Consider the following 19,294-nt stretch of genomic DNA (forward strand, 5'->3'; position numbering starts at 1 on the left):
CTGGGGAGCCCAGAACTGGACACACAACTCAGATGGGGCCTCACCAGGGCAGAGCAGAGGGGGAGGATTCACCTCCCTCAACCTGCTGGCCACGCTCCTCCTCATGGACCCCGGGTACCATCGACCTTCTTGGCCACAGGGCGCGTTGCTGGCTCATGGTCAACCTGTTGTCAACCAGAACTCCTGTGACAGCTCGGCCCTACCACGGCCGGCGGGATCCACCCCTACGGGGGCAACTGCCTCCCGGTAGCGCTGGCCGGGTGGCCAGTGGCACTCGCCCTGACGGATGGAGGCCAGACAAACAGGGCAGCTGGAGCTGTGCTGGCTTCACTGGGCACCAGGACCTTCTGGTAAAAGCAACAGCTTTCCTCTGCTAATCCAGACAGCCCTGCGCGAGCCCCGAGTCAATATAAAAACAAACTGAAGGAAATCAGACAAAGCTCCTTGGGAATGCATGGGGAGGAAAAAACAGCCTGGACACCTCACTTGGGATTGTTGTTTTCTGCAAGATGGCCTTTAAAAACCAGAAGAACATCCCAGAACAACCTCCAGACCCAAGGACCTGGGTCAACTGATTTCTGCCCTCAAACACCGGCTTCATCATTCCAGGTCAAATTGGCAGTTTCTCCAACTACCATCTGTGGGTTTTTTGGCTCCAGAGAAGGACGAGAATTTCCTTCCCAGCTCCATCAGCAAAGTGGTGCCACACACAGATTCCTGTGCACAAAACTGTCACAGAAATGTTCTTGACCCCAGGTTTCCCATACCAGAATCTCAGACGTTTGTGCTTTAAAAAATAATTTAATTATAAGATACAAAACAACTTGAAAGGTACAGCAAAGAAACAGTCCAGACTGGGGGCCTTTCAGGGGTTGGAACACAAGGCAAAAGAGACTTGGGCTTTTAAACCCATTTCTCTTAAGAAACCCTCTAAGAAATGGTGGTCAGGAGCAGGGAGGACGGCCGGGATGCTGGCAGAGGTGAAGTGCAGTAGGGCGCTTTCCTCAGGATCTCCAGAAATAACTGCGTAACCTCAAAGAAATCGTGGTCCGGAGAAGGGCAGAAGGACGGACGGGATGCTGACAGACATGAAGTGTTGTATCGAGCTTTCTTGAGGGACTCCAAGAAGATCTTCTCCCTTTCTAAGTAATCATCCTCCTGAGAAGAGAGGAAGGATGGGTGGGAATGATCCCAGAAAGTGCCACAGAAACAGGGTCACAGTCCAAGGTGTTGCTCATCAACAAGAGAAGGATCCCAAAGCCTCCCTCGTGCCATGGCCCCCCATGAAGGGGACCCCTCCCTGGCTCCTCCAGAGCCTAGAACCTCACAGTCTGAGCAAGACCCGCAGGGGAAGCCTCCAAGAGCGTCCCTGCCTGGGGAAAGACCCAGCAGGGACCTGACGGCACAGGATGGGGACACCACAAAGCCAGAGTCCAGCAGAGCCAGCGTCTCCCACCCAGGGAAGGGCTGAGCAGAGGGCAACCCCTTCGAGCCGAGGACGATGTCCATCTCAGGTTGGACGTGGAGCCAGCCTGAGACAAGCTGCGAGCATCCCCCTCTCCTTGCCTCTGCTGTCACTCCTCTGGCTGCCCGCGGCTCCTTCCAGCCCACCCGGCCCAGCCCAGGGCTCAGCCCTGATCTCAGGAGACCCCCGAGGCTCTCAGGGCCCTGTCGGGTTCACCCAGCCCAGCTCCGCCAGCAGCTCCGCAGCCCCTTCCAGCCCTGCTCTCCCCTGCCTCACCCACTGGGCCTGGAACTTCAGCAGCTGCACCTGGGCACTGAGCACGGGGTTGTCGGCCACGGGCAGGGACTCCCCGATATCCCGCGGGCTGTGCCGAGGGAGCGTCCTAGTGGGAGGCAGAAAGTCTGGAACAGGAGCCGGAGTGCGAGATGCTGCCATTAGATGAACTGCAGACGTAGACACCACAGCATCCCTTGTTCTGCTGCCTGCGTGTCCCTGCAGCGGGGTCCTCCCCAGCCTCCCAGGACAAACGGGCTTTAACTCGCCGCCTCTCCCCTCCTGCCCCCTCCAGGCACTGCCCTGGCTCAGAGAGCTCCGCTGAGCCCCTGCAGAGGACGAGAGGGCAACTCGCACCTGAGGTTTATATGCAGGGGCACTAAACCAGCCCCCAGGACCATCCCAAGCCTCCTGAGACACAGGTACAAGCGCAGCTGCCCCCCGGCAAGTCCCTTCCCACCTGCAGCGTGCGGAAGCCTCAGCCAGGGTGCTGGAGAGACCATCGGTCGGGGCACCGAGGTCCTGGGCTGCGGTCAGCGGTGTCACAGGGTGGTTGGGCAGCTCCTCACGGGGCTATTCACGCCGTCTCCTCTGGTGAGCCGTGCTCAGCCGCTGCTGCGCGGTCTCTGGGAGAAAGGGAGAGAGAGAAGCTGTCAGAAAAGCTTCAGGCCTTGTGCACCGTGGCCCCTGGCCCAGTTGGGAGGGTGAGGAGACACTTCTCTGATGCAGACGCTCCTGCTGCTTCAGTTGCTCCTGCTGCTGCTGCAGGACCTGCAGCTTGTCGCGGAACTGGGATTCCATCCTGTGTGCCTCCCCCAGGGCTCGCTCCCCCTCCGCGTGCTTCTGGGCTAAGAGCTGCAAGGCAGAGCGGCTGGGGAGCTTGGGGACAGGGACCCTCGCTGCCCTGGGCTGGGGCTCCTCTGCGCGTCCCCTTGTTCCCCTCCCGGCACAGGATTCACGACTTCAGGAAGGCTGTGAGACCCCGGCTGTGCTGCCGGCCCGTGCTCGGCTGCGAACCGTGGTGCAGACGCTGCGCTTACCTCATTGGCGCTTCTCGTCAGCTCCTCCTGCTGCTGGACACGCAGCGCGGCCCCGTTCACCTTCTTCTCCAGCCTCAGCTCCTGCCAGGCCTCGTCCAGCCTCTGCCTGTCTCTCGCCAGCTGCTCCTCCTTGGCTTTCAGCTCCTGGCCCTGCATCTTCAGCTCTGCCCGCTCCTAGGGTGGGCACGGGGGAAACCGATGCATCACCTGCCCTGTCCCTGACACCATCTCACGTCTTCCCAAGGGGAGGCAGAGCCCCTGTTGAGCTCCTCGTGTGGCCGCTTTGGGTGCAGAGCAACAGCCCTCGGTTCTGCAGGTCACTGCACACGTTCTCCATGTTCTCACTGAAGACCTAACGACCTTGGGCAACTGATTTCTCCCCTCAAATACTGACTCCATCATTCCAGGACAAATTTCCAGTTTCTACCATCACTGCATGTGGGTTTTCACATCAAATCCCCATAATTAACAGTTGCAAAATGCTTTGAGATAGTGCTACAAAAATAGTAACAGTTGAAAGAAGGGCAGAACGTCTATTATCAGCACCTGGTTGATTAGTAATACTTGGTTTTGTCCTCAGAGCAGTATCACTATCTTGTGCTGGGGATGGAACAGAGGCCAAAGGAGTTTCTGCAGGGCAGCAAAAGAAGGGGGTGCTGGAAAACACGAATGTGTCTTCTGGAAAGCTGAAGGAAGCAGAGGCTCCAGAGAAGGACGAGTATTTCCTTCCCAGCTCCATGAGCAAAGTAGTGCCACATGCAGATTCACGTGCACAAAACTGTCGCAGAAATGTTCTTGACCCCAGGTTTCCCATAGCAGAGTCTCACACGTTAGTATTTAAAAAATCATCTCTTTACAAGATTAAAAACAACTTAAAAGGTACAGCAAAGAGACAGTCCGGACAGGGGCCTCTCGGCGGGAGGGACCACAAGACTGTATGTGAACAGAGACCTTCTCAGGTTGGCCAGAAGCATTCCCCTGCCCAACTGGTAAAGCTGGAAAAGTCACTAAAGCTTTGTTAAATGAGACCATACCCCGATTTGGGGTCCCCGCTGTGATGTCCTCTGATAGAAGACAGGTAAGTTCAAGCCACAGCAGCTTCTACTGTGTCTTTAGGCATTAAAGTGCATAACCAAACCCAAAGTGTATCCAAACCAAAGCCAAAATTCTTTTGCAATAGAGATCTACAAAATATTATCATCTCGGGTTGCGGTACGGCATAGCTCTTTGTTACCCCACAACAGTACCTAATCGAGCATTGTCGCGTAATGCAAGTAAAAATTATTAGCATTAAAATTAGAGTCACAAACATCAACAGCTACTTTGACTAGGTCGAATCGGTAGCCATGAAGCAAGCTTATGCCAAATTTCTTCAGAACTCCAAGATGTATCATCTTCAGTGACTTCATGTCATACTTTAGTTGATTCCCAAAAGGATTTGCGGTTGCTCCTATTTCAATACCGTGGGCAAAGCCCAAATTTGCTTTGTAAGAGTCTTTAGCTTGTACCAAAAGCAAAATTCACTATTGGCAAGACTATAATTATCACCAATAATGCTAACGAGGGATATTTAGTTGTTTCAGATTCGACCTGTCCACATTTTTCCTTTAGTTCATGTTGGGCTATAATAGTTTTCACTAAAGACCCGTGTAAGGGCCACCTTGGAGTAAAAGCATTTGTTACTGCACTCGTACTTTTTAGAGTCACTGAGATCAACGCTGAGAGAATTGGACAGCGGAAGGTCCTACTGGCTCCGACGTCTGTTTCTTATCTGCTGCTTTCTTCACTCTTGAATACTGAATCCAGGCAGGTTGCTCTTTAATCTTGACGGCAGTAAAGGCCGGCAGCAATACCTGGAACAGCCCATTCCACTTCTCTTCTGAAGGCTGACATGAAAAAGCTTTAACGGAAACTTCATCTATTGGCTTGAAAGAAAAGACTTCAGTTTTCTTTGGCTCGAGGCTTCACTCTAATTCTGAGCAGCGCTAAAGGTAGTGCTTGATTCTACTTCCAGTTAGTTTCTTGACAAATTCTGTTTATCTGCTGTTCGATTATATAACTCAGTTTCTTTTCCACCTGCCCACTTGCTTAAGACTTGTAGAGAGTTGGCAACTGCCAATCGATCTCTGATGCTCTACTGACTTGCAGCACTACCTGTGCAACAAAACGGGGCCCTCTATCAGAGGACATCACAGCAGGTACCCCAGATCGGGGTATGATCTCATTTAACAAAGCTTTAGTTACTTTTCCAGCTTTACTAGTTGGGCAGGGGAATGCTTCTGGCCAACCTGAGAAGGTCTCTGTTCACATACCGCAAGGTAGAGTTTACTGATGGTGGTTCGAGGAGACAGCCACCCGGGATCGAAGACATCGCTCTCATATCTCTCTCTGTCTTTTCAGCAGCTTGTCTCGCAGTATCAGCTGCCAATTTATTTCCAGCTTCCTGATCAGTGTCTCCTTTTCGATTCTCCTTGAAATGCATGACGGCAACTTGTCCAGTAACAGCCCGGCTTCCGACAATTGGAGTACCATGTTTAATCTGTTCTCCTTGTGCTGTTAATAAACTTGGGCCTTTTCAAATGGTCCATGGGCTTGCAGCACTCCCAAAGCATACTTGGAATCAGTGCAAATATTACTCTTCTTCTCTCTGGATAATTCTAAAGCTCATGCGTGTGCAGCTGTCTGGGCAGAAGTCCCAGGAGGCAAAGGTTTAGCTTCGATTACCTCGTGGGTAGTTGGTAGGGCATACCCAGCTTTATGTACTCCTTGCTTTACAAAGCTGCTTCCATCAGTGAACCAGGAGTCTTCAGCGTCTTCCTGTTCCTTTAAATCCCGTCTGCTGGAGTAAACAGCTCCCATTGTTTCCAAGCAATCCTGGACCACAGGCTCTGAAACAGATCCACTGAGGAAAGGGGCTGCATTGACAATGTTGGTAATGGCAATATTCACATCACCTTGTTCCACCAATACCGCCTGGTATTCAGGAATCTCCAGCGAGATAACCCATGGGTACCTTTTGGTTCCAGTACGGTTGTGACTGTGTGGGACACCAATACGGTCATTTTCTGTCCCCTGGTGAACTCAGGAGCTTCCTATACAGCGAGTGCAAGAGCTGCCACAGCTCCAAGACATCCAGGCCAGCCTTTGCTCGCTTCATCTGACTGCTTAGGGAAGCAGCCGCCGCTCGGTTCTGAGGACTCAATTGCTGCGCTAGAACACGCCAAGCAATGCTTGGCCTTTCGTGTGAGTATAACTAAAACGGCTTGGTGATATCTGGGAGACCCAGGTTCTTGGTTTAGTTGTGCAAATGCCCTCAAATGCTTCTCTTGTCCAATTCAACTTGGAAGTCTTTTTGTTTCATGGTTCATACAAAAGCTTTACTAAAAGTCCAAAATTATAAACTCCAAGTCTGCACCAACGTGCCATTCTAAGAAATGTCCAGCAAATAGCTTCTTTTTGCTCCATCCCCAGCCCTGGCTGCCCTCCGGAGATCTCGAATCCCAGATAAGTCACTTGGTGCTGTATCAGCTGGGCTTTCTGTTGGGAAGCTCGACACCCACTACATCTCACAAAATTTAGCAAACTTACAGTGCATTGCATACGGTCTTCTTTGGTTTCTGTGGCTATCAGGAGATCACAAAGTCTCATTTCCTGGAGGAGCTTCCCCGCTCTCAAGTTCTGCATTCTTTGATTTACTAGGAACTCTTGAAGCCCGTAGCCCTGGAAATACTCGATCCAACATTTCCTGAGGTCTATGGCTTTGCTTGTCAGTTTGAATCACTGCCAAATTTAAAAGCTCAATTCTTTTATCTTGAATGTCACTTCACCTTGCTTGAATGTTATTATTGCTTGCAATTGTTTTCATAAGTCTCGTCTCCGTAACAGTTTTGGAGACCCAGGCATAGATGAGAACTTAGGAATTCCAATTTGTTTTCCCAATTTCTATTTCATTGGCTGTTGAGGAAAGCTTTCTCTTCTTGGCCAGTAGCTCCCACAACAGTTACAAAATCTTCATCTAATGGTATCAATTCCTGATTCAAAACTGAATAAGACGTTCCAGTATCAACTAAACACTCTGATTCTTTTCCCTGTTTTCCTCGTCTCTCTCCTGAGTTTCACCACCTCGGAAGGGCAGGGCAAATAATCTTCAATTCTACGCCCCGTGGGGACACACACTCTTCTATCTCGCCCTCCCCTCTCATCAGGGGAGTTTCCTGTCTTATTCTACACGCTGAACGGCATCGTTTCAACTTCCCCTGAGCTTTATTCCGCTCCCTTTTTCATGTGAACACAGCTGGATCCTGTGGTGGCAAGTTAATACCGCATTCTGTCTGCCACTCTGGGGGTTTTCGCAAAGTGAAAAACGTATCAGCATACATGACCTGAGCCCACTTTCCTTCTCTCTTCAAGAATAACGTTCACGTGGCATAATTCAGAGTTTCATTCAGAGGCCACTTTTCCTCATCATCTAATTTATACAATGGCGACTGAATATAATATGTCAGCAAGGTTTCTCTGTTCACATTATCACCAGGTGGTTCCCCAATCTCCTTCCTGTGAGCTAACATAAGGTTAGTATGAAGTTAGTTATAACGGATGAGTTTCTTACTATTAATTACTAGTCAAATATAAGCTAAGCGCTCTGCTTCTAAACAACGTGTTCCTTAATCTTCAGGTCTCTTTGTCAGGCAGAACGATTTAAAACTTGAAAAATATCCCCTCGTTTTGCAGGTGGTTAGAAAGCATTTGCCATGTCGTCGTTGGTTAACGATGGGGACGTCTTTGTAACTTAATCCCAGTCTACATTAATTTAGCAGCTTCTCTTCAGTCCAGAGAAGGGAGGACGGTCAGGATGCCGGCAGAGGTGAAGTGTTGTAGGGCGCTTTCCTCAGGATCTCCATAAATAACCGCATAACAGCAAAGAAACAGTCTGGACTTGGGGCCTCTCAGCAGGAGGAGCACGAGACAAAAGAGACTTGGGCTTTTAAAGCCCCACAGTCTGTGCACCCGCTCTTCACGTATCCTTCACAAGCCTGTTGGTCCAGTGGTAATTTTGGGTCGGGGGCCTTCGTTGTTTCTTCTTGGATTCTCTTCCTCTGTCTTCCAGGCAGTTTTTTCTCTGTCATTCTCTCGATATTTCGAAGCATAGACTACAACTAAAGGAATTTAAGTGATTAAACTTATTCTGCAACAGTCCTCCCTTTGTGTTTATTAAGCATCCCTGCTAATGTGTCCAAACGAACTCCTGAAGTCTCTAAGGCCTTGAACTCGTAACCACAGTCTCACATACGATGTTATTACAAGTCACAACAGAACCAGAGCTGACAGAACGGCCACTGGAGCAGAGCCTGATGAAAGGTTCCTGTAGCAGCTGTAGAGTGGCACTCGCCCTGAGGGATGGAGGCCAGACCAACTGTGGCGTCACGGGCGCTGGGGAAGGACTTCGCACTCTGAACTCTCCGAGATCGTTTTTGAAGAGAAAGGAAGAAAGAAAATCCTCTAAGAAATGGTAGGCCGGAGAAGGGAGGACAGATTGACTACTTGCACAGGTGGAGATGCATTCCTCAGGGCCTTCATAAATGAACGCGTATACTCAATGTCATCGTCCACGGAAGAGGAGGAGGGCGGAGGGGTTGTTGACAGTCGTGAAGTGTTGTATCGTGCTTTCCTGAGGGACTCCAAGAAGTTTCTCTCCTCCTCTAAGCGTTTGTCCTCCTGAGAAGAGAGGAAGGATGCGTGGGATGGATCCCAGGCAGTGCCACAGAAACAGGGTCACAGTCCAAGGTGTTGCTCATCAACAAGAGAAGGATCCCAAAGCCTCCCTCGTGCCACGGCCCCCCATGAATGGGACCCCTCCCTGGCTCCTCCAGAGCGCAGAACCTCGCAGTCTGAGCAGGACCCGCAGGGGAAGCCTCCAAGAGCGTCCCTGCCTGGGGAAAGACCCAGCAGGGACCTGACGGCACAGGATGGGGACACCACAAAGCCAGAGTCCAGCAGAGCCGGCATCTCCCACCCAGGGAAGGGCTGAGCAGAGGGCAACCCCTTCGAGCCGAGGACGATGTCCATCTCGGGTTGGACGTGGAGCCAGCCTGAGACAAGCTGCGAGCATCCCCCTCTCCTTGCCTCTGCTGTCACTCCTCTGGCTGCCCGCGGCTCCTTCCAGCCCACCTGGCCCAGCCCAGGGCTCAGCCCTGATCTCAGGAGACCCCCCGGCTCTCAGGGCCCCGTCGGGTTCACCCAGCCCAGCTCCCCCAGTGGCTCCGCAGTCCCTTCCAGCCCCGCTCTCCCCCGCCTCACCTGCTGGGCCTGGAACTTCAGCAGCTCCACTTGGGTGCTGTACATGGAAGCTAAGGATGCCCTTTCCTGGTCCAGACGCTGCTGCTCCTGCTTCTGCTGCTCCTGCTGCTGCTTTAGATGCTCCTGCTGCTGCTTTAGATGCTCCTGCTGCTGCTTTAGATGCTCCTGCTGCTGCTGCAGGACCTGCAGCTTGTTGCGGAACTGGGATTCCATCCTGCGTGCCTCCCCCAGGGCTCGCTCCCCCTCCGTGTGCTTCTGGGCCAAGAGCTGCAAGGCAGAGCGGCTGGAGAGCTTGGGGACAGGGACCCTCGCTGCCCTGGGCTGGGGCTCCTCTGCATGTCCCCCTGTTCCCCTCCCGGCACAGGATTCACGACTTCAGGAAGGCTGTGAGACCCCGGCTGTGCTGCCAGCCCGTGCACGGCTGCGAACTGTGGTGCAGATGCTGCGCTTACCTGTTTCGAGTTTCTCATCAGCTCCTCCTGCTGCTGGACACGCAGCACGGCCTGGTTCACCTTCTCCTTCTCCAGCCTCAGCTCCTGCCAGGCCTCGTCCAGCCTCTGCCTGTCTCTCGCCAGCTGCTCCTCCTTGGCTTTCAGCTCCTGGCCCTGCATCTTCAGCTCTGCCCGCTCCTAGGGTGGGCACGGGGGAAACCGATGCATCACCTGCCCTGTCCCTGACACCATCTCATGTCTTCCCAAGGGGAGGCAGAGCCCCTGTTGAGCTCCTCGTGTGGCCGCTTTGGGTGCAGAGCAACAGCCCCCGGTGCTCCAGCAGTGCCCTCACCCCTCCACCTGTGGGGACCAGCGCTGGCAGAAATTGGGACTGGACACACACACACTCCTTCCTCAGAAGGGACGCAGCCCCTCACCGTGCTGCACACCCTCAAACACGTTCACCGCACGGCAGTTCCTCGGCACTGGAAATACCCAGCCTGAGTGGTCCTTTGCCACCCTGGCAGCCCTGTAAAATGCAGCTCTGCCGCACTGTCTGTGCCACATGTCCCCTCTGGACAGCCCTGGGGGGAGCAGAACTGGCTCTGGACATGTCCCCATGGCACGGGGAGGTTTTGCCTCATCCAGCGTGGGGGTTTCCTCTCCCCAGACTCCCAACAGAGGCGGCTGCGCCTGGTCTGGCTGCCCAAACTCCTCACGGGTAAAGGGGAGAGACAGAGTTGATGCTTCAGTCAACATCTGAAACGGGCTGGTGGAGCCTGTTCCTGGGACACCCCCATTCTCACCACCCCGAGCGACATCCCTGTCACCAGAAGGCAGCGCTGGACGTCTCCCTGGTGAGCAGGACCGACCCGTCTGCCTGCCAGACGCTGCAGGGACAGACGCCGTTCATGGGCTCCAGGCCGGGGACCTCCTGTGGGCCAGAGAAACGCCCCGGACCCAGCCAGGAGCCTGGCCCGGGCAGAGGACACAGCGTGGGCTCACCTGCTCCAGCAGCCGAGTCTGCTCGCCCAGCCTGGCCTCCGTGTTGGTCACCAGCTCCTGGACACGGCTCCGCTCCTCCTCCATGTCCCTCTTGCACATGTTCTGCAGGTCACTGGAGAACTTCTCCATCTTCTCAATGATGCCGTCCAGAGACCTGTGCAGAGGAGCGAGGGGAGGGTCACCCTGGGGGACACACTTTGTCTCACTGCGAACGAGACGGGGACGTGTGCTGGGCCATAGGCCGGGCAGCCCTGCCCCGAACCTCTCGGGATCAGAGCACAGCCGGAGGAAGATGCAGCTGCTGCTTCGGGGAGCACGGACAGATACTAAACAACAGCCCAGCATCCCTGGGGGCTGCAGGTGGGAGAGAGGATGGCCCCTGCTCCTCCTGTGCTGCGGGCCTGGTTCCCCGGTGGACAGGGAACACCCCAGCCAGGGATCAACGTGGGGACATGACACCGGCTGTCCGTACCTGGTGTGTGAAGTGGTGCTGGTCAGCACATCCATCTCTTGCTCTTTCAGCCACTTCACGTGCTGGAGCTGCTCCTCGTGTTTTTTGCGCAGTTCCTGGACAGACCCCCTGCAGGACACGGGGAAGGAGCCCAGCATGGGCTGTTACAAACTGGTGCTCCCCATGACGGGCACCGTGGAAGAGGCTCGGTCGTGGGGCTGAGAACCAGGTCCCAGGAGCTGAGCTGGCAGGGTGGTCTGTCACGGGGCATCCCACAGACTGCCATCCACATCTGGGATGGACCACATCTGGGGGTTATGGGCTTCTCTACCAAAACCAGATTTCTCATTGACCCAAACTATGCAGACATCAGCAACTCATTGTTCTGAATAAAAGGAATCTGGGGGAGAGAAAACATGGGGTTCAGCATATTTCTAAATGCAATGCATTCCCTCGGAATGATGTCTCCTGCCAGATCTCCCTGTCTCCAGCTGCAAAGCAAATCCCCACTCCAAAAGCCACTGAGCTGCCCTCAACCCAGCGCTTCTGGACCCTCCTTTCTCCTTTCACCATCTCCCCAAACCGTTCCCTGGTTCCTTCACCCAGAGCGGGGGTACCGGCACCACATGCCGCTCGTGCCGCTCTCACCTCTGCAGCTCCCGCAGCCGCTGCAGCTCCAGCCGGTGCTGCTCCCGCAGCTCCTCCAGGTCCAGCCGGTGCTGCGCCAGCAGCTCTGCCCGATCGCGCGCCGTGTCCTGCCACTGCTGCCGCAGCTGAGCCACCAGCTGCTCGTTCTGCTGCCGCAGCATCTCCACCCGCTGCCCGTAGTTCTCCTCCAGTAGGGTCACTGAGGTCCTGCCCGGAGAGAGCCCGTGAGGGGTCACGGCACCGAACAAGTGTTGCTGTCATTGCAGTACCTGGCACTCTGCACCCAAAGGGCACACGGGGATTTAGCAGCAGATCAGTGTTGCTGTGTGCGTGGGGAAACTGAGGCAGGGGCTGCTTCGCTCTCCGCATTCTGAGCCCTGAGCCCTCTGCTGCTGCCCAGTGCGATGCCCTGGTTGGGGACTTGCTGGCAAAGGGACAGGCCCCTCCTCTTGTCACCCACCCAGGGAGGATTTGGGACACGCCCCAGCACTGTCCCCCCAGGGGAGCTGGATGGGGCTGTAGGCGAGGACCTGCCGGAGGAGGGGAGCACAGGCCAGAGCCCGCTACCTGTGGCTGCTCTTCTGGAGATCCAGGTACTCCCGGTGCTGCTGCTGCGCACTCTCCAGCAACAGTTTGTGATGCGCCCGCTCCTCCTCCAGCATCCGCACCTGCCGGGCACCCAGGGAGAAGGTTCTTGTGCTGCCCCGGGGACAGAACCCCCACAGCAGCACTCGGTGGCCGTTGGCATCTCTGGACAGGGAGGTTGCTCCTCTCTCCCGTCACCCTGATGCTGTTTGGAGCAGACGTGGCCCCTTCTCCTCCCCCTGGCTCACCCATGTCCCCCTCCACAGGCGCTGGGGCTCACCTGGCTCTCCAGCTCTGCCACACGGGCCTGGGCGCTCAGCAGCTCTGCCCGACACTCCGATGCTGCTGGGGAGGCGGCCAGCTGGCTGCAGGCAAAAAGCACCCGATGTGGTCAAGCCGAGGAGGCCATGAGAGACAAGATCCCTCCCCAACACCAGCTCCTGCCTCGCAGCTGAAAGCCTCCGTCCCGCTCGGCTGCGGCAGGATTCAGCCTTTTGGCTGCCGAGGGAGCAAAGACCCCAACAGCTCCAAGCCTGGTGCTCCCCTCGCTGCACCCACCCCCTTCCCCGGGCACCCCCAGCTCACAGCCCCTGCCCGCCGCTCGAGGCACTTGGGCTGCAATTCCCTTCTGAGCCCCGTTCGGACGGCACAAGTCTGAACCCGCACAGGGGAACGGGACTGTGGGCTGGATCAGCAGGACAAAGACCCGCGGCATTACCCCAACCGGAGACAAGAAAGTGCTTAAATGAATTTCATAACTCTGAGGCAGGCGTTGCTGAGAGCTGCTGCTGGAGCAGCCACACGTGGAGCAGACGGGAGCGCTGCGGCCATTGACCGGACTTTTACCTGACGGGAGAGCAGGGACCCGGCCCTTCACCCGCGGTCTCTGAGGGCTCGGCCTTTGTGTCTTGGGCCTCCGAGGGCTCGGCCTTTGTGTCTTGGGTTTCCAAGGGCTTGGTCTTTTTCTCTTGGGCCTCCGAGGGTTCCGCCTTTTTCTCTTGTGCCTCCGAGGGCTCAGCCTTTTTCTCTTGGGCCTCTGAGGGCTCAGCCTTTTTCTCCTGGGTCTCTGAGGGCTCGACCTTCTTCTCCTGGGTCTCCATGGTCTTGGCCTCTATCTTCTGCACCTCGGCCTGTGCTTCGGCTTTCCTGCGAGCCAAGGCAGCCGTCAGCCAGTCCATCGGGTCGGGTTTAGCCGCTGCCTCCTCTGCAGCCCCGAGCTGGCTGGCGGGGCTGGGCCGCCCGGCTGCGGCAGGGCTGGGGATGCTGAGTGCCGGGCTGCCCTTGGCTGGGGACAGCGGGTCCGGGTCCAGGAAATCGTCATCCTCCAAGCCCAGCCAGTCGTCTCCGCCCCTTCTTCTCTGCACGGGGTTCCGTCTGCCTGGACGACGAGGTGTGGAGCGGAGCTCTGGGTTCGGTTCGCTGCCGCTGATCTCGGCAGAAAACCTGAGGAAGGAGAAGCAGCTGCAGACCTGCCTGCAAGGGGATGCGGGGACCTGCCTGCTCAGCCGCAGGGACAGCGGGGTGGTGGCTGGAGCTACAGACACACGCACAGCACCGTACCTCACCGACTGCCCCGTTGCCGGCTGGACCGCGGGCCTGGAGCCCATCGAGGGCTTGTAGGCTCCAAAGACAAGTTCCTCCTTGTCCCAACGCTTTTCCTCCTCTGTTCAGACAAGGAGCCTTGAGCCAGCGCCCAGAGGAGCAGCTGCTGCAAAGACACCAGCCCTCCCCTCCTCCTCCTCCTCCTCCCAGGCTGCCTCGAGGGCAGAGCACAACACTTCTGCATGAGCCGCCTTCCCCCGCGCTGACCCAGAGCCCGTTAACCGCCCTGCTCACCCCGACAGAAAGGGCATTTCCCCTGCAAGGGCATTACAAATAAAGCTCGCTAGCCCAAGCCAATGCTGTCAGCTCTGCAGACCTTCCCAACGTCCCTGGCTGGGCTCACCTGGCTGCTTTGGGAGCTTTTTATCCAGTTTGAACTCCCTATGCTCTCCCGTACCTGGCTTTTCCAGGACTTTGGCCACGGAGCCTCGTCCGAACAACTCATCCAGCTTGGAGCGCGCTGGCCGGAGCTCCTCTCTGTGGGGACACGGTGGCAGATGGTTTCTCCAGAGGCAGGGCTGTCCCTCCTCACACAGCCTGGCCAGGCTGCTCTGGCTCTTCTCTGCCAAACCAGCTGCTCTTGCCCCTTGCTGGGACCCACGGGCAGAAGCTCCAGCATCCCCCCCCAGCACGGTGGCACCGGCTCAACGTGCAGCCCGCCCCCTGCGTTACTCCCACCGCCTCCGCACTGCCCTTACTCTTTTTTTGGGCCATTGCCAATTCCCATCGCATCCAACAGGTTGTCGTCATCCACATCTTCAAACGTCGATGTCTTCCTCCTCTGGACCGGGGCCACCGTGCGCAGGGGCGTCTGGCGTGGGGGTAGCTCTGGGGATGGGATCGCACATGGGAGGAGGTTTGAGCAGGGCAGGTGTTGGTTTTTTAAACAACAAGAGATCCAAGCAGCCCAGTGGGATTTATCGGGGAGAAAGGCCATTTGAGGGGAGCATCGGACCCATGAGCATCCCCGCTGCAGGAACAAGAGGGGCGAGTGCCTGTAACAGCCACAGTGCAGCCGGGACCCACCCAGACGTGCCCCCGCTGGGCTTTGCCGTGGACCGGGGATGCTACGGCCACCCAAATCCTGACCCCAAAAACTTGGTCTCATTTGGCACCGTGCAGAACAGGCCGGGTGAGGCCCAAGGGAAAATCTGAGCCTCCCTTCCCACAAAGGAAAGGCCAGTTCTGTAACCTGTGGCACTCCCTGAGCTGTGGCACAACCAACCTCGTTATTGAGTTGCTCTAGAAATGACCGCTCTGCTTAGTCACAGATGGGACTGGGTGGCTTTCGATTTCATCAGCTGGGACCTCACACAAACTCAGCCAGGCTGCTGATTCCTTTCCTACAAGGAGGAGGCATCCAGCAACCTGCTTACCTTTCCTGCTGCTCTGTTCCGGTGTTGTCTCAGAGCTGCTTTCAGTGCCACGTTTCACGGGCATCTTCCATGGCCCAGAACTGGGTTTCGATGTCCCCAGGAAATCCCAGTCCGCGTCGTCCTTGTCCTGGAAAGCAAGAGGATGAGGACGGGCACAGGGCGAGCGCTGCGGATGCCTCAGCACTGCTCTTCCCTTGGGAGGCTGGTGCTGGGGGCCACGGCTGCAGCGCACGGGGGCTGAGATGGGGGGATTTCGGTACTTGAAACGCTCTGTGCCCTGAGTCCTGGGCTGAGATCCTGCTGCTGCCTCCGGGAGAAGCGTCAGGAACACCCAAGCCCATTGCTTTGGGTGAGGGCTCTTCCTACGACGCTTGAGCCGAAGCGCACCCAGGAAGGCTGGGCTGCAGCAGCATGTGCCCCCGGGCTTTGCTCCATCCTCGGTACCTGGAAGCCTGTCTCGCACTGGACACCCACTCCCCTCTCCTGTCTTTTCCCCCTGCCAGCGATGCCCGAGAGCTCAGCCCCAGCCCTCAGGACATCCAGACTCTCTCCCCAAATTTGGGCTCACCCCTGCAGCTGCCTTGTTCTCTGCAGGGACCTTGCTGAAGAAATCATCCTCTGCAAACCACCTGTCGGGGCGGGGAGCGGGTGCAGAAGCTGAGGACGGGGCAGGTCAGGAGGACGTGGGGAGCACAGAGAGATCTGAAAGGCACTCACTCCTTGCCGGCCCGCACGCTGCTGCTCCAGGCTCTCCCACCGCTGCTCCCGGCCGGCTGGGAAGCTCTGGCAGATGTAACACGGGGTTCAACTGGAAAAACGCAGGGAGAGAGCAGGATGATGGACACGGCCATAGCCCTGGCCTGGGCACTCCACAGGGGGATTTGCCGGCTTCTCATGGACCACAGAGGTTTTTAATCAGAGACAAACTTCCCTTCACCTCCCCAGACCGACGGGCAACCTGTTCAGTGGCCTCTGGCTCTGGGAACCCGGCTGTCCCCCCTGCTCCCTGCTGCCTCCCCCCTCACAACTGGAGCCTCTCGCAGATCAAGGGCTGTTGCACCAGCAGCTCCTGCTCCCAGGAAGGGAGGACCAGGACAAGGATGCTGCCCTTTCAGCTGCAAAGAAGCTTCATTTTACCATCATATCCCCGCAGATCCTCAAGGATGTCATCAATAGAGCCTGAAACAAGACAAATTCAAGGTGCTGAGGCAGGTGAGCTCATCAAGCTGGTGCAGAAAAGCTCCCAATGTCAACAAGGCTTGCTCTTCCGAGATCCCCCAAGAATAAAGATTTGGTCTCAAGCACCAGCAATGTAATGCCTGCCATGTCTTCCACAGAGAGCTGCCAGGGCCAGGACTTGACTCCAAATGCACTGCTTCAGTATCAGGGGCAGCAAGAGGCCTCTAAACCAGCAGTTAGGGAGCAGGGAGGGGAAGAACTCAAATAAACGCATATATTCTCCCCCAGATTTGGGAAAACCCACAGGAACAGAATATAGGAGCCCAGGAAGCAAATCCCTTTGACTGGAGAGGCAGGTGAATATGTTTGGGTCAGCAATGACACAATGCACTGAGCTGCACCTTTCACACAGGGATGGCGACCGTTCCGGTAGCCAGGGCTGCCACCTCATCCCAGTGTCCCCCCTCCTCTGTCCCAGGCATCCCCAGCACACCAAAGCACCTACGGACAGGGAAAGGAGACCACGCCAGTGTACTTACCACTTATGCTTCTCTTGGCTCGCGTAGCCTACGGAGAAAGACAATTCCCTCATTAGAAAACCAAGCGAGTCTGAGCTGGACTTTCTCAGCACACTAAAGCCAGAGGCAGGTTTCTCCAGAGAAGCCCAGCAGCACCAGCGAAGCCCTCGTCCCGCCCGCGCTGCTTGGGAAATGGCAGGTGAAACCCCGGGCAAGCAGAGAGATGTGACACCTTCAGTGACACCAGGGAGCTCAGCCCCTCCTGCCTGCCAGCTGGGCAGAAGCCCCCAGCCCTCGGGATGGCTCCTGCCTGCCAGCCAGTGCCACAGCAGCACTGGGGATTTCCCAGGCCTGCCTGAGCACCCATCACACTCACCATGGCAAGAGCCGGGCTTTCCCTTGCTCAAGATGGTCTCCTCGCAGATTCCTCCGCTGTCAGCCCCCGGGGGGGATCGAAGATCCTTGCTCACGTCCACACTCTGACCTGCAGGGAGAGGAGGATTTCCCGACTTGCTGTTAAACCTACGTCCCCCTGCCGCCCCCCCGGCTGGCTCCCTGCTGCTCGCGCCTCTCCAAGGCCCTGGAAACCAGGCTCCATCTCAGCCTTAAACACACCCGCAATCACAGAATCGCAGAAGTATTCTGGTTGGAAAAGACCCTCAAGATCATCGAGTCCAACCATAAACCTCACACTACCAAGTCCGCCCCCACCCCATGTCCCTGAGAACCTCATCTCTGCATCTTTCAAACCCCTCCAGGGATGGGGACTCCACCACTGCCCTGGGCAGCCTGTTCCAGTGCCCCACAGCCCTTTGGGGAAGAAATTGTTCCCCAGATCCAGCCTCAACCTCCCCTGCTGCAACTTGAGGCCGTTTCCTCTGGTCCTGGCGCTTGTTCCTGGGGAGCAGAGCCCGACCCCCCTGGCTCCAAGCTCCTTTCGGGCAGGTCAGAGATCAGAAGGTCTCCCCTCAGCTCCTGTTCTCCAGCTGAACCCCCAGCTCCCTCGGCCGCTCCCATCACACTTGTGCTCCAGCCCCTCACCAGCTCTCCTGCTCTCCTCTGGACACACTCCAGTAGCTCAAGGCGTCAACCGAAGTCTCCAGATCCACAAGTCGCCGAGATGAACAGCACCTCCCGCGATGCTGCAGGACGGAGCAGCCGCCGCGGCACCGACCGCACCGACCGCACCAACCGCACCAACGGCACCGACCGCACCGACCGCACCGACCGCACCAACCGCACCAACCGCACCAACGGCACCGACCGCACCAACGGCACCGGCCGCACCAACCGCCGCCGCTCCGCGTCCCGTGGCCGCGACACCGGGGGCCCTCGCGCCCCCGGCCCCCAGCGGGCGCGGGCCTGGTGGCCATGGCCGCAGCGTCCCGGTCCCCGGGCTCACGGCAGCCCCGACCCCGCCCGCAGCAGCCCCGCCCGGCCCTTCCCTTCCCTTCCCTTCCCGGCCCGGCCCGGCCCTTCTCCTCTCGCCGGGTGCTGGGAAATGGAGTCCCCGGCGGGCTCGGGGCAGGGCCGGCAGCGCCAGCCCCGGCGGCTCCGCTGCCCCCCGGGGCACTTTCAAACCTCTTTTCAAAGCCTACACGCCTAATGGCTTCAAACACTGAAACCTTCTGGACGGGCTTTCTCGAGGCTCTTGTCTAAGTGTGTCTCCTTCAGTGCAGAGCAGCTGCTGAGCCTGCAGAGAACTACGGAATTTCACTTCGGCTTGAGAACAAGTGACAGAATCCCAGAATCCCCGCCTGGCTGGGGCTGAAGGGCCCCCTGGAGATCCCCCAGCCCAGCCCCCCTGCTCACGCAGGGTCACCAGAGCAGATCACACAGGTCGGTCCAGGCGGGTTTGAATGTCTCCAGAGAAGGAGACTCCACACCCGCTCTGGGCAGCCTGGTCCAGGCTCTGGCACCTCCCAGCAAAGAAGTTTCTCCTCATGTTCAGCTGGACCCTCCTGTGTTTCAGTCTGTGCCCGTTGCCCCTCACCCTGGCGTTGGGCACCACTGAACAGAGTCTGGTCCATCCTCTGACACCCACCCTGAGATATTGATCACATTGATCAGGTCTCTCTCAGCTTCTCTTCTCCAGCTCAACAGCCCCAGCTCTCTCAGCCTTTCCTCACAAGAAAGATGCTCCAGACCCATCAGCATCTTTGTAGCCCAGCACTGGACTCTCTCCAGTAATTCCTTGTCCTTCTTAAACTGGGGAGCCCAGAACTGGACACACAACTCAGATGGGGCCTCACCAGGGCAGAGCAGAGGGGGAGGATTCACCTCCCTCAACCTGCTGGCCACGCTCCTCCTCATGGACCCCGGGTACCATCGACCTTCTTGGCCACAGGGCGCGTTGCTGGCTCATGGTCAACCTGTTGTCAACCAGAACTCCTGTGACAGCTCGGCCCTACCACGGCCGGCGGG

The 19,294-nt window shown here is 57.0% G+C and overlaps 1 protein-coding gene across 1 annotated transcript; it reads right to left on the minus strand.

Moving 5' to 3' along the window:
• Nucleotides 1-841: 841 nt before the first annotated feature.
• LOC135996287 (fas-binding factor 1 homolog) lies at nucleotides 842-17,468 on the minus strand. The gene is given in 24 exon segments (XM_065648109.1): nucleotides 842-1,158; nucleotides 1,742-1,865; nucleotides 2,220-2,350; nucleotides 2,453-2,593; nucleotides 2,779-2,952; nucleotides 4,527-4,664; nucleotides 8,320-8,493; nucleotides 9,076-9,342; nucleotides 9,528-9,704; nucleotides 10,313-10,396; nucleotides 10,512-10,665; nucleotides 10,984-11,091; nucleotides 11,611-11,817; nucleotides 12,178-12,278; nucleotides 12,476-12,560; nucleotides 13,042-13,638; nucleotides 13,756-13,858; nucleotides 14,141-14,301; nucleotides 14,496-14,625; nucleotides 15,174-15,300; nucleotides 15,618-15,669; nucleotides 16,892-16,919; nucleotides 17,247-17,354; nucleotides 17,459-17,468. Coding segments are annotated over 24 exon segments (3,609 nt in total). The 3' UTR covers nucleotides 842-930.
• Nucleotides 17,469-19,294: the final 1,826 nt, after the last annotated feature.

Source organism: Caloenas nicobarica, chromosome 18, assembly GCF_036013445.1.
Source record: "Caloenas nicobarica isolate bCalNic1 chromosome 18, bCalNic1.hap1, whole genome shotgun sequence".
NCBI classification, from domain to species: domain Eukaryota; kingdom Metazoa; phylum Chordata; class Aves; order Columbiformes; family Columbidae; genus Caloenas; species Caloenas nicobarica.